Consider the following 14,621-nt stretch of genomic DNA (forward strand, 5'->3'; position numbering starts at 1 on the left):
AGCCAGGCTAAGAGGGGGTAGAGGGTGTGACTGTTCAGGAGATGGTCAGTGACTCAGACCCATTATGTTACATAACTGATTAAAGGCGACTGGGCCATGGCGATCCAAGGTACTCAGTCAGCTCACGCTCCCGTCTGAGCTCTCATTCAAAAACAATTCTGAAACTGTTCGCTTCAGTTTTTTACATATTAAGGGCACTTCTTACAAAATGTGTTGTATTAGTATTTACCTTTTTTGGACGTGGAAAAAGACAGTAGAAAGGTTCTAAACTTTATAGTTTATAGAATGTTGCTAGCAGATGTTGTGTGCATTATTAGTAGGGGCAGACTACTTTAATGGCATTATAGTTAGCCTGATTGCAATTATTAGCCAGTGATAATCAATGATAAATACAGGCTTGAATGAATGTATTAACGTATAAGGAAAGATGAATGATGGGGAGTATGAAAGAAGTATGAATGAATTTCATGACTCCTGTGGGAATAGTTTGGAGTCTCGCTCCACCCAACACAGTTCCCTTTAGTTCGCTCAGATGACTTCAGAATTGATCATTTGCGTTTTTTTTACCATGCTACCCATTTCCTGCAGGCTTCCACATAAATGCATTCATCAAACCTATTACATCGTTACGATGCCTTAAACCCCGAACTGTGCCTCAGCTTTTCCACTGAAATCAAATAAAACGCTGGAATGTGGGTTATTTTTGGGAGCGCGTCAGTGCCTTGCTGAATTCCCTCCATCTGAAATCAACCTGCTTCTGGTGGAGGAGTGCCTGTGGCCGACTGGGTCCGTCTGGGGTTCAGATTGGCCTCCAGGGAGAAACTTGTTAGGTGCTCTCGCCCCGAACACAGGGATCTGGTGGTTACCGGTCAGCCGGGCACAAAGCCCCACTTCAGTATAAAAACCCGTAAGCAGCTCCCCGGCTCACAAACGTCCCGAAAGGGTTTGTGTGGCTTTGGCATCAGCGTCCTGAAACAGTTCAGGGCCTGTTGTATGTTTCCTTCTCCCCATTTTGTTAGGTGGGTAATCGCTTTTGGATCAATTATTAAAGAGGCATAGCAGAGCACAGACAGAACACCACACGTTCTATTCTGAGGTTTCGCATATTTATAGCTGCTCATAAGGCGTTCTGGTGGACGGTGATGCAGTTCCTCTGGTCTGGAACCTTACAAAAGAAGTTTTGCTGTATGACCTCTTTTGTGTGTGTGTGTGTGTGTGTGTGTGTGTGTGTGTGTTTGTATGTATGTGTGTGTGTGTGTGTGTGTGTGTGTGTGTGTGTGTGTGTGTGTGTGTTTTCCTTTTAACGTCCCAGTTTTTCTGCTCATAGAGGGGCAGCTACTCTGTAACGTGAGTCCAAACTCGGGTTTTGGGCCTCTGTGACTTTGTAAGAAAGGACCCGGGGAGTAGATGACTGGCTTGCATCTGGCCCTGTTACGGCCCACATCTGGCCCTGTTACGGCCCACATCTGGCCCTGTTACGACCCACATTTGCTCCAGAGCTGGCTGTCACGGGCGGAGCAACTGATATTGTATTGCAGTGTAAACAGCATGTTATTGATGGTTTTCATAAAGACCAGACTTACGCATCCAGGAACAAGACCGGATGTGGACTGGATGCAAAAATCACTTTTTATGAGGCTATTAGTGGTCATTTTGGACAGTTTGTACTAAAACATTAAACTTCAGCCCAGACCAGAATTAGTTTTTCTTTCCCTTGCTGCTGGTTTAAAATTTGACTTGATAAGTTCACTTTGGATTCACTAGTCATGTCATGGTCTCTCCATTACTGTCTTTTCCACTGCATATTTCGCCAGAGATTTTTGTTGTTGTTGTTATATATTTTGTTATCATGCTCTGTCCGGGTAAAAAATGCGACTGTTTGTGTGATGAATGGAAGTGACTGAATTGATAAGTGGGTCGGGGTTACTGGGCTCTGCGTCTGCGTCTGCAGCTGGTATGCTGCCTGCTCACCAAGAGAGCACAGGACGGGGAAGCATGTGTGGTGGACAGTGATTCACAGCGCTTCACTGCACAGCGGGAGGGACAGTAAAAATGCTCTGAGTGTTCGGATGCTGGATCTGTAAGATTTAGAGCCCCATGGTTTGTGGTTGCGGCCTTGTAAAATGATGTGTGGGGTTAGTTATCCCCTCTTGGTGGATGCGTTAACAGATAGGAACAATGTGGCTGCAATTTGATGGAAAACACACACACACACACACACACACAACCACACACACACACACACACACACACACACAACCACACACACACACACACAACCACACAAACACCAAACATCACACACGTGCACAGAGCGCCACACATAGCCACATGCATATGCACACAGAAATGCAAGCATGCATGCATACATATGCAGATGGATAAATGGATATATAGATTTAGATATAAAAGTGCATACACACCATCAAACCATAAACAATCTTAAACCCTGCACACCCACACTGTTGGTTTGGAAAATACGACATTCATATACATATATATACGATATACATAAAGATTAAAATGAGTATTATATCACATTTGGTTTTCTCCTTAATCTGTTGGAATATTCATGACCTTGAATCTCATCTTGAATGTCAATCAGGCCAAAATCAAAAATTAACACTTTTCTTATGGGCCTCAGAGGGTCTGAAAAGCCCCACACTCTCACCCTTCTCTTCTTTGCTCTGACTTTAGAAAATAATCACCTCTGTCTTTGATGTTGATATGAAGCATACAAATGTGCCATGAATTCACCGCACTCAACGGGAATTTCCCTAAATGTTGGGTAAAGTCGATAGGCTATATACATTAAGGGCTGGGATTTAAGTCCCATAAAGTTAATACCACATTTCTTGCTCCACAATGTTTGAGCCAAGATATTTTTTTTTTAAGGCCAAATTTACGGTGTGGTTTGAATGGTTAATGGCTAAATCCGTGCAATCTGCAGAGAAGGGGATTAAGAACTTGAAAGAAAATGGGGTGTGACCCTACACGTGGAGTCTTGTGTCTCGTCCATCACCAGAGGATAACGCCAGACACACCTGAACAACTTCAAACCACTTCACCCTCCATGCTACAATGCCACATGGTTGACTCTCTTTTTTTATTGGTCCGATGTACTCAATGTCATTTTTCATCAGTTCTGAATGCTGTGTGGATCGCTTGTCTATAGCAAGCTCAGAAGACAGGCAAGCTCAGCTGTTTCTCATTTCACTCGTGGCTTTTAGAAAAGTGAAGACACGAGTAGAAGCTCCTCTATCTTTTATGTCATCCTGCAGTTTTTGTTCCAGTATTTTTAATGCACTTTTGAAAGATTGTTTGTTGCCGTTGGATGGGCGGCTAGGGAAGGGGATCAGATGGCTGGAAAGCAGGAATTTTGGGTTCGGATGTAGCCTAAACCTGGACACCCCCCCCCCCCTCCCTCCCTTTTGCTTATTTTTATAGCTGTCTGCTGCAGTTGGTGGGATCGCAAATAGGGACATCAGCAGAGTCAGCCATAAAGGGTGACGTGTGTCATATGTCTGTCATATCAAGTTTCCCAAAGTTTTCTTTTCCATGAGTTTATTAATATATCAATCCTTACTTTGTGGCATCATGCAGTTGCTGATAATGACTGAAACAGACACAGACACACACACACACACACACACACACACACACACACACACACACACACACACACACACACACACATACAGTACATTCAACACACTCGCTATTGTCCTATCATCAGGCATCTGTGGGAACCATCAGGTTATCATAAGCTAACATCTGTGCTCTGGCCTCAGCTCTATGCGCCCATTAGAGGCTGGCCCACGCTTCTCTCTCCGCCGCGGCTCCTCTGCCTGCTTCACCGCCCAGAGAATAGACACGGCAACAAGCTCACAAACCAACCATGCATCCTGCCGACCGGAGCCAATGGCACAGGTTCGAGCGCTGCCCGGGGACAAAGAGGCCAGACAGAGAGGAAGTAAAGGATTGACAGAGAGTGAGCAGAAAGAGAGACGGAAAAGAGAATTAGAGAGAGGGGGGAAAAAGGAGTGCGTGCAAAAGAAATGCAACTTTGAGAATGAGAAGAGCGCAGGTGGGTTGAGAGAGGGAGTGAGAGAGAGAGAAATAGAGAGAGAGAGAGAGAGAAGTAACAGACTAGACTGGAGAAAGAGAAGGAGGGAGGAGGAGGAGGAGGGAAAGCGAAAAGAGAGGTTTCACACCAGCATGTCTGAAATCTGTGTTAAGCTCATGTTTCCTGTGTGACCAACTGCTTTTCTCTTCCAGTGGGTCTACACACACACACACACACACGCACCTGCACACACACACACACACGCACATGCACACACACACTAACACACACTCAGCTGTAGTAGTGGGGGCGGGATGGGAGTTGAGTTTTGATTCATTAGCCTCATATGGTAATCAGCTGATGTACTGACTATGCTATCTCTTGTCTGCCTGGGAACCAGTTTGTCTGTGTAGAGACTCATTCTCACCATGTGCTTTTTCCTGCTTTGGAATGGAATGTTTTGTTTGTGTTGCCATGGTACGCTCCCTGAGAGCTCCAGTCTGGGCCAGGGTATCTCGCTCAGCCTGCAGTGGACAGACGGTAGGCACAGCAATCCCTGGCCAGAGAGGAGGGAGGCTGGATTATTCATACCCTCTCTCCCTCTCTCTCCCCCCCCCCCCCCCACTGTCTACCTCTCTGCCGTTTTCCTTAAACAAAAACAACACTTGTCCTCTCATTTCCCTCGTCTCTCCTCTCCCCTCATCTGCACAAGGCTGATTGCAGCACATGAAAGACATCTGGAGACATCTGCAGCACACCTGGCTAATGGCTGCAGTGCTGGCCAGCGTGTTCTGGGGGGGGGGGACGTGATAACGTGATGAGTAAACCGATGCCTCTCGAGGTTCGCATGTGTGCGTGTGTATGTCACTGTCACGGCCCCTTAAGAGGGGTGCCTGGGTAATATCCTGACGGCTCCCCTGCTGGGTCAGACTGCTGGTTTCCTGAACAAGGATTCAGCCCAGACTGTCTGTTTTTAGTGAACAGTCTGTATTTATAATACTCTCCGGGACTTAACAGGAAAGTGGATGTAAATGGCTTTCAGCATCTCCTCTTAATTCTCTCTTATAATTTGTCAAAGAGACATTCAGAAAGCTTCATATTTGGTTTAATAATAATATTTTTGTCTCCAAAGGTTTCCGCATGCAAAGAATAAGACTTTTTTGTATAGGCTACCTTCCACTTCACACTAAAGCTCTTCTGTCTCTCTCAGCCTGTTTCACGTCTCAAGCAGAGACTGGAAAAGAGTCTTTGAGACCCTTCTGTCTGGCTCCTGTGGCCTCTTCAGTAAAGTTAGACAGGGATGTCTTTTTTCCTTTCTCACTCTCTCTCTCTCTCTTTCTCTCTCTCTTTCTCTCCCTCTCTCTCTCTCTTTCTCTCTCTCTATGGGATGATAGTCCCGATCGGCCCTGTCAAAGCACCTCCATATTAGGACTGGGAGAGGGCCTGTCTCGTCACACGGACGTTGCAGCGATTTCACAAGCACTTACCACAAGTGGCTTCCTCTGACTAGACTTCTCAAAAATGTGATGAGAGGGCGAGCCAGCTCTTGGCACAACCGTTTGGCAGCCCGTGGTGCGCCTGCCTTAGCCGTGGGCCCCCGGGGGCCGATCACATGCCGGGGCCCCTGGGGTATCACTTGGCCAGCAGGCTACGCTGAGAGCGAGGCGCGAGCGATGCGGAGGCCCCGAGCCATTTAAGACCCAAGACGCTCAGGACCTCTTAGGAGATAATTGCTGTCTAATGAGACAACTGTTTGTTGTTATTTTTGCAGAGCTCTCTTGCTCACTCTCTCTCTCTCTCTCTCTCTCTTTCTCTCTCTGACTCTCTCTCTCTTTCTCGCTCTGACTCTCTCTCTCTCTTTCTCTCTCACTCTCTGCTGAAGGAGTGGAACAGGACAGACAGCTCTCCTGTTGTGTTATGATCCAATGTCTCGAGTTATGATGTCACATTCCCTTTGAGAAAATATGTCGGAGAGATGTTGAGAAAATGTCCTGATGAAAAATGAATGCTTTTTGGTTTCTCTCTAGATCCCTAGAAAATAAAGCGATCCAAAGGTTAATTGGTTACATGTTTCAAAGGCAGAGTTTATTTGTTGTAGCACCAGAGAGGGCTTCAGCGTTTTTTCATTTAGCATGAACTTGTTCTTTACAGTGTACTCCAACAGGCGTCTCGGTGGAAATTAAATAAAGTGTACCGTTGGTTTATTGTTGTAACCCATAAAATGCATAAAAGTCCATAAAAAGAAAGGCATGACCGTTGCTCTGAAGCACGTTCTCCTCTTGCAAGCAAACCGTGGGTAATCTGAGATCGTATTTTTTCCCCAGCTAAAATATTTTTATTCTTTTATTCTGTTTTTCTGAACTCCGTCTGTCCCAGATCTTCAGACATTAAGAAAAAATGTCTTAACTGACTTAAAATTAAAAATAGCGGTTTGAGCACAGCAATCATTAATCATGCAGTGTTAAAATAAACGTGTGACGTGTTTTCGAGAAGATATAAAAACTGTGCAAAAATGTGGTGGAAAATGTCTGGCAGTCGCAGGTGACGTAGATGAGTTCATACAAATAACGTTGACCAACCATCTTATGACTGATAGTTTAAATCTGTAATTTTATAAATATGACATTATCCACTTAATGTGGTTTGAGCACAACTGTTCTTGGCTTGAGCTCAAGACAAATAAATATCAAGGAGAAACTTCTCTCCGAACTCTGTGAGACAAGGCTCAACTGGCCTCTACATACCAGCGACCCACCCAGTAATTCAGCAGTGGAACACACATCAAGTCCCCATCATGCTCAAACTGGCCCCCTTACTACCAGGAAATGGTTGTATGTTTTTATAATATTGTAATAATAATTGTATGATTAAATATTGCTGAGTGATATGCATGCATTCATGGTTTAATAGACAGAATACAATTGTTTTGTCTTCATGGCAAAGGCAAGGCATTTCAAGAGGGCGAGTTGAAATGATAGTTCTTGAACTGAAGGGATCGGTCCACAGCAGAATTCTGAATCCCGGCTCTACTCTGAGGCATATTCTTCTCAGCAAATGTTGCAAAATGAGACTTGGATCGTTTTCACTGAGCTTGTCTTATGTGGGAAGCGGGTAATTACTCTTATAATGGTGAGTGGGTTTATCAGAAAAAACATCTTCACGGGCATTTTCGATTTCAATTTGATCTAAATTTGATTGTGGCGGATCTGGCTAATTAAATTACGGGGGGAAGACACATGGAAGCAATTGGCCCTAACCCTGGCCATGACTGAACTGAAGGAAGCACTCTGTCCTCCACCGTCTGGAGTATGTTGGAGGATGACGATATCATAGCATCCCAACGTCTTCCTAATTAGTCTTAATTACTGCCCTGTTCCTGACGCCATTTTCCATAGACACTCTCCAAATTCAATATAATCACTGAGTGTACGCTTGTTCCCCGGGTACTTAGATTCACTTCCAGTGAAATTCTGTCTCATTCTGGAAACATTTGCTCCCTCCTCCATCCTGTGAAGTGAAGAAACAACCTATACATCCCTTGGCTGTTTACAGTATGATCCCTCTAGCACTCATTCCAATGCACAACATATGACATGAATGGTAGAGGTATACAATTGTGTGCCTATTTATGAGTAGAGGGTAATATGTTGAGGGAGAGGGTTATGTGCAGGGCACAGTTGTTGGTTACCATGTGAGCCCGTCTGTCCCAGCACTTATCTGGCTGTTAGTATGGTGGCCAGATGGTTGTGCCTGAGGGGCCTGATGAGATTTGGGCCCGTCCCATGAGGGTTGGGCTGCCCTGCCCTTGCCCTTGTGATGTGAATTAGAGCCAGCACTCGGTACACGCTGTGCCCCTGGGTCCATGTCCTCCCCTCCGCCAGTGAAATGTCAGGGCTGGAGGTCTCCTGTGGCCAATCAGATTTGTTCCAGCACTCAATCTTCTGTTTTAGCGGTTAAGCTAATGGCTAAAGCTAAGCCCCCCCCCCCACCCGACACTCACTCACTCACTCACTCTCACACACACACACACACACACACACACACACACACACACACACACACACACACACACACACACACACACACACACACACACACACACACACACACACACAAACACACACACACATCCCCACTGTGGCATGATGGGTTGTTGGAGGTGATTAACTGGATGTGCATCCTTAGTTGTTGCCCATCTGTGTCCTCCCCTAGCCCACCCTCATCTACCCCTGACCTGACACTGACCTTCAGAAGCTTGTGAAACGAGAGAGTGCACCGCTAAAGTGGGGTTTCAGGGCATGTTTTACTATCAGCCCACTGGAGTCGCACTTCCTGCTGGGACGTTGACATTCCGGCCTCCACCGAGCCCCCCACACACACACACACACACAACTCTCTTATCTGGTGTTTCTGAAAATAGAAGGTGGTTCTGCAGTTCCTCAGTGAGAGTGTGCGGCAGTTGGCTCGGTTCCCTTCCCCAGCGTCCTTGTGCCCCACAGAACAAACGAGCTGAAGACAAGTCAGAGTTCGGGACAAATTTATCTTTCTCTGTTTGTGCTTCTTACCACTTCTAAGTCGGTTTATTTTTAAATCTTTGGTCATTTTTTTCCCTATTAGCTTCCTGTCGTATGATAACATCAGCAATAGAAAAGCGTGGGGAATGTGTCACAGGAGACTTTCCCATTGCTCAGCTTGGTGCCTGGAAAAGCTTCGCCTGCACTTTCCCCTTTTGTTTTCCTTCACACAATACAGTGCAAGCCCTTACAGTACCGTAAGGTTTCCTACCAGGGCCGGGGGAGAATCTTTTGTTGTAGGCCTAAGGAGAATTCCCTGCGCCTTGAGTTCCACACGCCAAGGGGGAGCCCAGGAACTCATGGGAACTGTCCTGTGTAGTTGTGCTCAGACCAGTTTCTGTGCACATAGCCTGTTTATTAAATAGACAGACATGCATAAACTAATCCATTAAGTTAATGCAAGATTTGTAATCTTCCTCCATACATCAACCCATACATTTGACAATGATATGTACTTAAAATCATATGTACTTAAAATCATATGCAATTCAAAAATCCTTCAGCTCATAGTTTGACCACTTCATGGTCTTCTTAAGTAATACCACCAAGCAGCGTTAAGGCTAGGCGACACTGTTAAAGCTTTGTTAGCATGTGGCACACTCGGTTTATTTTGTTGCACATTGCCGATCGCTGTTAGACGCAGAGCCGATGCTGTTCATGTATGAGCATGTTCCTGTGAAAGGAAATGACAAAGCGAGCTGTGGCGGAGAGAGAGAGTGGGCGCTGCCCCAACCCTCAGACTTGTGTGTGAGGTTTATTGCTGTGTGTTCCCCGGAGCACACAGTGTCCCAGACTGACATGAACAGGTTCTTACACAGGTGTTGAGAGGGATGATGTGAGTGTATGTGTGTCTGTGAATATATGTATGTGTGTGTGTGTGTGTGTGTGTGTGTGTGTGTGTGTGTCTGTGTGTCTGTGTCTGTGTCTGTGTCTGTGTGTGTGTGTGTGTGTGTGTGTGTGTGTGTGTGTGTGTGTGTGTGTGTGTGTGTGTGGTGGAGGGGGTGGGGATTGTCATCGTTAATACGTCTGTGTGTTTATGAAGGATGGCTTGTGGTGGCTGTGTGTGTGTTTATATGTATGTGTGTGCGTGTGTGTGTGCGTGTGTGTGTGTTTGTGTTTATATGCGGGCTTGCGGTGCTGATGGTTCCACTGACTGATTTATGGGCATCACACGTCGTTGTGCAAGCACATCTCAGCCACACCTGGCGTCAAGTCATGGCGTCGTCATGGTTGCATCAGGGTATTTCCTGTGTGGGCACATCCACTGTCCTGGCTGTTTATTGTATTTATTCATACTTTACTCATGCTCATCCTTTCATTGCTTTTTTCATTGCTCATTGCTTTTGTTCTCATAGTAACAGGCTTACAAATTGTTGACATGTAAAACTCTTGTCATTCACCGTTGCTCTACAGGCCTATTAGTCACCACCAATCCTAATGTAAGTGTGTGTGTGTGTGTTTGTGTGTGAGTGTGTTTTGCAACAGCAAATGGAGCCGTCATATTCGACAATAACGGTTATTAGCGTACCTGTCACCCTCTAACAAGCACTAGTCTTTGTGTTTGTGAGTTGTCACTCACTCTGACATGTCCTTTGTGTGACCCTAAGCCGAGAGCTTTGCCTACTCTCACTGGCCTCAAGGCAAAGGCTGAGTGCTCCGATTTTTAATGTATTGTGTCTCGTCGCAGGTGAGACCAGCTATGCCAGCCATTTTTCTTCTTTTCCTCCTCTTTTTCTTTCTTTCTTCTTCTCTTTTTCTCTTCTTTCTTCTTCTTCTTAATCCTCCTCCTCCTCCTCCTCCTCTGTGACTTCAGGTAGCTAAGAGCAGCCCACTAACACAGACCCACTACAAACACCTGGGCCTTCACAAGCGCTGCCACCATACAGAACCGCCAGATGGGTCTGTCTGGGATTTCTATTTTCTGCTTATTGTCAAAATTGTGCTGCTACAGCCTCACAGGTGGTCACTCGTCCAGATAAGATCTCTCCCCTCCCGTCCCCTCCTCAAACTCCCAACACCCGGCCACAATCATTTCTCACTGTAACTATGGCAGGCTGTCAGACCCAATCTGATAAAGCAAAGAGTACAGGAGCACCCTCTGGCTCGGTGAAAAAAGTTCATCGTTGATTTAACGGCCTCGTAAATTGCCGCCGTGTCTGAAACCTTTGTCTGCATCCACTGGTCAGTTTTCCCGCAAGTTGTAATTCATCCAAAGTACTTTTTTTGGAAGAACGTCTGCCTGCCCTTCTCCGCTTCAAAGCAGTAGGGAGTAACTTATGGATCCTGCCTGTGTTTCGTTCTGTTTGACTGTGGTTTTTATCACGGCCAAGTGGGTCAGAACGGCCTCCATCCATTACTCATTGGCAGAGCATGCCGTTCGCCTCCATTCAATATTTGACAGAGAAAGCCAGAGGCACGCTACCTGGACTATTGAATCATTAACTGTCTGGAATACCTTTTCAAGTCTGGGAGATAAATAGAAAAGGGGTGTCTGGCTTTAAAGGGGGCTTGTGTTCAGAGACATATGCTTCGAGTCGTCCCGTGGGCTCCGGCCCGAGCTACTCTTAGGCAGGCCGATAAGAGACGGGAAAGGAGAACAAGCAGGCTTACATAAGGTGATGTGTTACGCAAGAGTCACGCAGAATTACACTTGCGTTTGTGTACAGCTTGTTTAGGAGCACAAAGTGGTAAAGAAGAAGATTCACATAACCTGTTGCTTCCAGCATTTATAAAGTTTTCGTCTTTTTTTCTGCCATTATCTACATGAGACTGGTTTGTTCACAATAGACATTTTGTATATGTTTAGGAGGAGACTCACATTGTTGCTTATCAAAATGTCATCAGCTTAGTGTATCAAAAAACATAACACAGTCTATATCAGAGGTAGCAGAGTCTATACTGTATCGTTTTTCACTGATCTTTCTCACTTCCACTACTGTTTGTGTTGGCAGTTGACAGATGGGGGGAAGGCATCCAAAGCCAACATCAGCGTCGGAGACACAGTGCTGTCCATTGACGGCATCTCCACAGAGGGCATGACCCATCTGGAAGCGCAGAACAAGATCAAGGCCTGCACGGGCAACCTGAACCTCACCCTGCAGAAGTAAGTGCTGAATCATCATACATTGCACCACACAAACACACTCGTTACAACGAGTAAATCACGTTATCTGTGGAAAGAAGAGGAGAACACGCTCCGAGAGAGGGAGAGAATGAGTAACCTCCGTATCACCCCTTAAAAGTAATGGCCTTCTCTATATCATACCGGAATCGGTGAAGAGTCAGCAAGTGTATGAGCGGGGCATGGAACTTGCCGACACATGGAGTCTATCAAGTAAATCAAACATTCCATAGTAGGAGAATGGCTATTAGAGAAACAAGATTAAGGCTTATAGGCAAGCTTAACCAAAGCCTTGTTTTTTCTTCACTACACCATACACGCAAATGCAATAAAAAAGGAGTTGCTCGCCCTGATACTGAATTACACATGAAGCTTATGTTCAGAGTCAACAGCAAGGCAGCCTTAGTTCAGTAGATGCTTATGTTTTTGGTTATTTCTACCAGCAACCAGTATTATAGCCTTTAAAAGGACTAGTTTAGTTTTTTGTTCTTGTTGTCAATATGCCATAAAAGCTCTGCAAGTTTTTGTCCTAGAGTCATAAAAAGAACACCCCCAGAAACATTTCATCTTCTACATAAATACCACTTGTGCATCAATGTTTTTAATTGAGGAAATATACAAAAACATCAAGGCATGCCAGACTACCTAAAAAAGTCTAACAGGCCTTTGTCCCCAGGGTTAAGTATATGGGCAGCCTGGATTCAGAGCAGTCATAGCCTTAACTCAACCCTACAGAGTTACTCTTCACGTGGGAAACACAGCCAACAAACACATGTACAAGTAGTTCCACTTCACAGGCAGACCGCTGCACGCAAATCATTCCTCCGCTATCAAAGGCATGGCTCTCACAGCAGTGTGTTCACATGCAGAGCAGGCGAGAGGACATCACTTAAGGCTCAGAGGTCCCACAGGCACTGTTCTAGGTGAAGGTGAAATGGTCTGCGTTTTTCTCTTTTTCTTTTTTCTCCTCTTTTCATCCATCCGTTTTTCTTATCCGTGTGCTGCGAGCTTGCGAGGAGCAGGTCGTAACTCCTTCTCTCGCCCTCTGGCCGGTCCTCAAGCCCGAGGAAGAGAGAGAGGAGGCCAAACACAACAGCGTTGTGGTTTGGTGTGCGGTTTCCTCAGACATCTCTCCTCTCCAGCACTCCAGCAGACAGGGGGGCTTTACTTCTGTGCAGAAGGGGGCTTATTACCTCGGAGGAACAGCGTTCAAAAACCGAGACATTTAAAAGCCTTAGCTTGTCATTTACGCAGGCAGCACTCAGTCTAATGTGTTTGGATTTGAACTATAAATTGCCCCTCATTGCATCTCGGGCTCTGTGATTCGGGCAGCTGGTTGGTTAGATGTGAATGTTGTCATCTTTGGCCTGTCTATGAATCCGTATACTGCCAGTGAGAGAGAGAGAGAGAGATTCAGCCATTTCCCCATAACCACTACAACCAGATCGGTTGTATTCTGGTAGCTCCAGTCTAGGACTTTTCCTCTGCAAAGCCATAGCATTTTAAACTTTAATGTTTTAAGACTTCAAGTCATTATTATTTTTTTTATAATTTTTTAATTTTTTTGCATATCATCTTGAAAAGAATATATCCCATATTGTTTGAGTTTGTGCAGTTCAGTTGGTTGATAATTGGAATTGGCTGTTTAGAACATTTTTTGAGCTTTCCGAATTCTAAAGAGATGCAAGATGGCAAAAACGTCATCAAGTCCTCGTCAAGATCAGCTGATTTACCCATGTCAAGCTGCTCCTCTCTCAGTTAGAGTAGAAAGATCATGAGTGGGACAAAGACGGGGCCTTTCTGGCGATTCCCTCTGGCAATATGGCCATCGTTGTCTTTGCTGATTTGAATTTTACAAACATAAAGTTCCCACTGTGCGCAGGCATTTGTTGCCTCTCCCTAAGTAAGTATGCAGTTACGAAAGATAAACATGAAACTGGCCGTGTTGTTTTTCCCACACTTGTGGTGTCAATAAAAAGACACAGGCGGCTTTGATGGTGTCTCTCGGCTAGTTTCATCTTGCCCCTGCAATTTGTCTTTCTTCATTCTTCTGTGTGAAACTTGCTCAGCCCTTGTGTTAGTATTTACTTCCTTTGTCTGTTTGTCTCTGAAGCGATACACAAGCGGCGCTGTGCTGTGTGTGTGTGTGTGTGTGTGTGTGTGATAGAGAGAGAGAGAGAGCTTATGGCTTTTCCATTATGGTCTGAAGCACACATCAGAGAGCCATTACCTTTGTGATGAATTAATCAAGTTTGCACGGTGCTCAGGAGATCTCTGATTCTCTGTATGTCATGTAGAAGTGTGTGTGTGTGTGTGTGAGTGTGGTGTGTGTGTGTGTGTGTGTGGTATGTGTGTGTGTGTGTGTGTGTGTGAGTGTGTGTGTGAGAGAGGCTTCATTAAAGGCTTGAAATAGGTTTTACCACCAAAGGGTTATAGGCGTCCTCCATTGGGAGGTTTTAACTGCTTTGAGGGATTGGCTGGCCTTTGCTCTTTGCACAAATGGGTCTTTTCCTGGTCAAGTGAGGTTACAGGACCTCTGCACGAAGATTTATGAGACCTCCTCTGCTGATGGGCACAAAATAAGACATCTTCAAGGCTGTCTTATTTTACCTCCGACTTCTGACCTGTTACCCGAAAGGCATTCGAAGCCTTTGAGGAAGATAAATCAGGGGACAGTAAAAATGGGTTTTGGACTGGAGCCCCTTTCTCAATGAGGGATGTGGGATTCTCACATTTTCTCCAATCAGATCACTCTGTGCAGTGGAGACTGCATGTGGAACCCTCGTGGCAGTGCTGCAGGTAGCGGAATGCCTGAGCGCAATCATCATAGATTCTGAGGTCGGAAAAACAGTCCAGCAGG

The 14,621-nt window shown here is 45.5% G+C and overlaps 1 protein-coding gene across 3 annotated transcripts in view; it reads left to right on the forward strand.

The window, feature by feature from the left end:
• The window catches only part of pdlim5b (PDZ and LIM domain 5b), a 67,474-nt gene that overhangs the window by 16,743 nt on the left and 36,110 nt on the right, over window positions 1–14,621 (forward strand). For all 3 annotated transcript variants that reach the window (XM_031558361.1, XM_031558362.2, XM_031558363.2), the window contains one exon: window positions 11,592–11,743. In XM_031558361.1, the coding sequence (XP_031414221.1) occupies window positions 11,592–11,743 (152 nt within the window). The remainder of the gene's footprint in view (window positions 1–11,591; window positions 11,744–14,621) is intronic.

The sequence above is a fragment of the Clupea harengus genome, chromosome 21, assembly GCF_900700415.2.
Source record: "Clupea harengus chromosome 21, Ch_v2.0.2, whole genome shotgun sequence".
In the NCBI taxonomy this organism is placed as follows: domain Eukaryota; kingdom Metazoa; phylum Chordata; class Actinopteri; order Clupeiformes; family Clupeidae; genus Clupea; species Clupea harengus.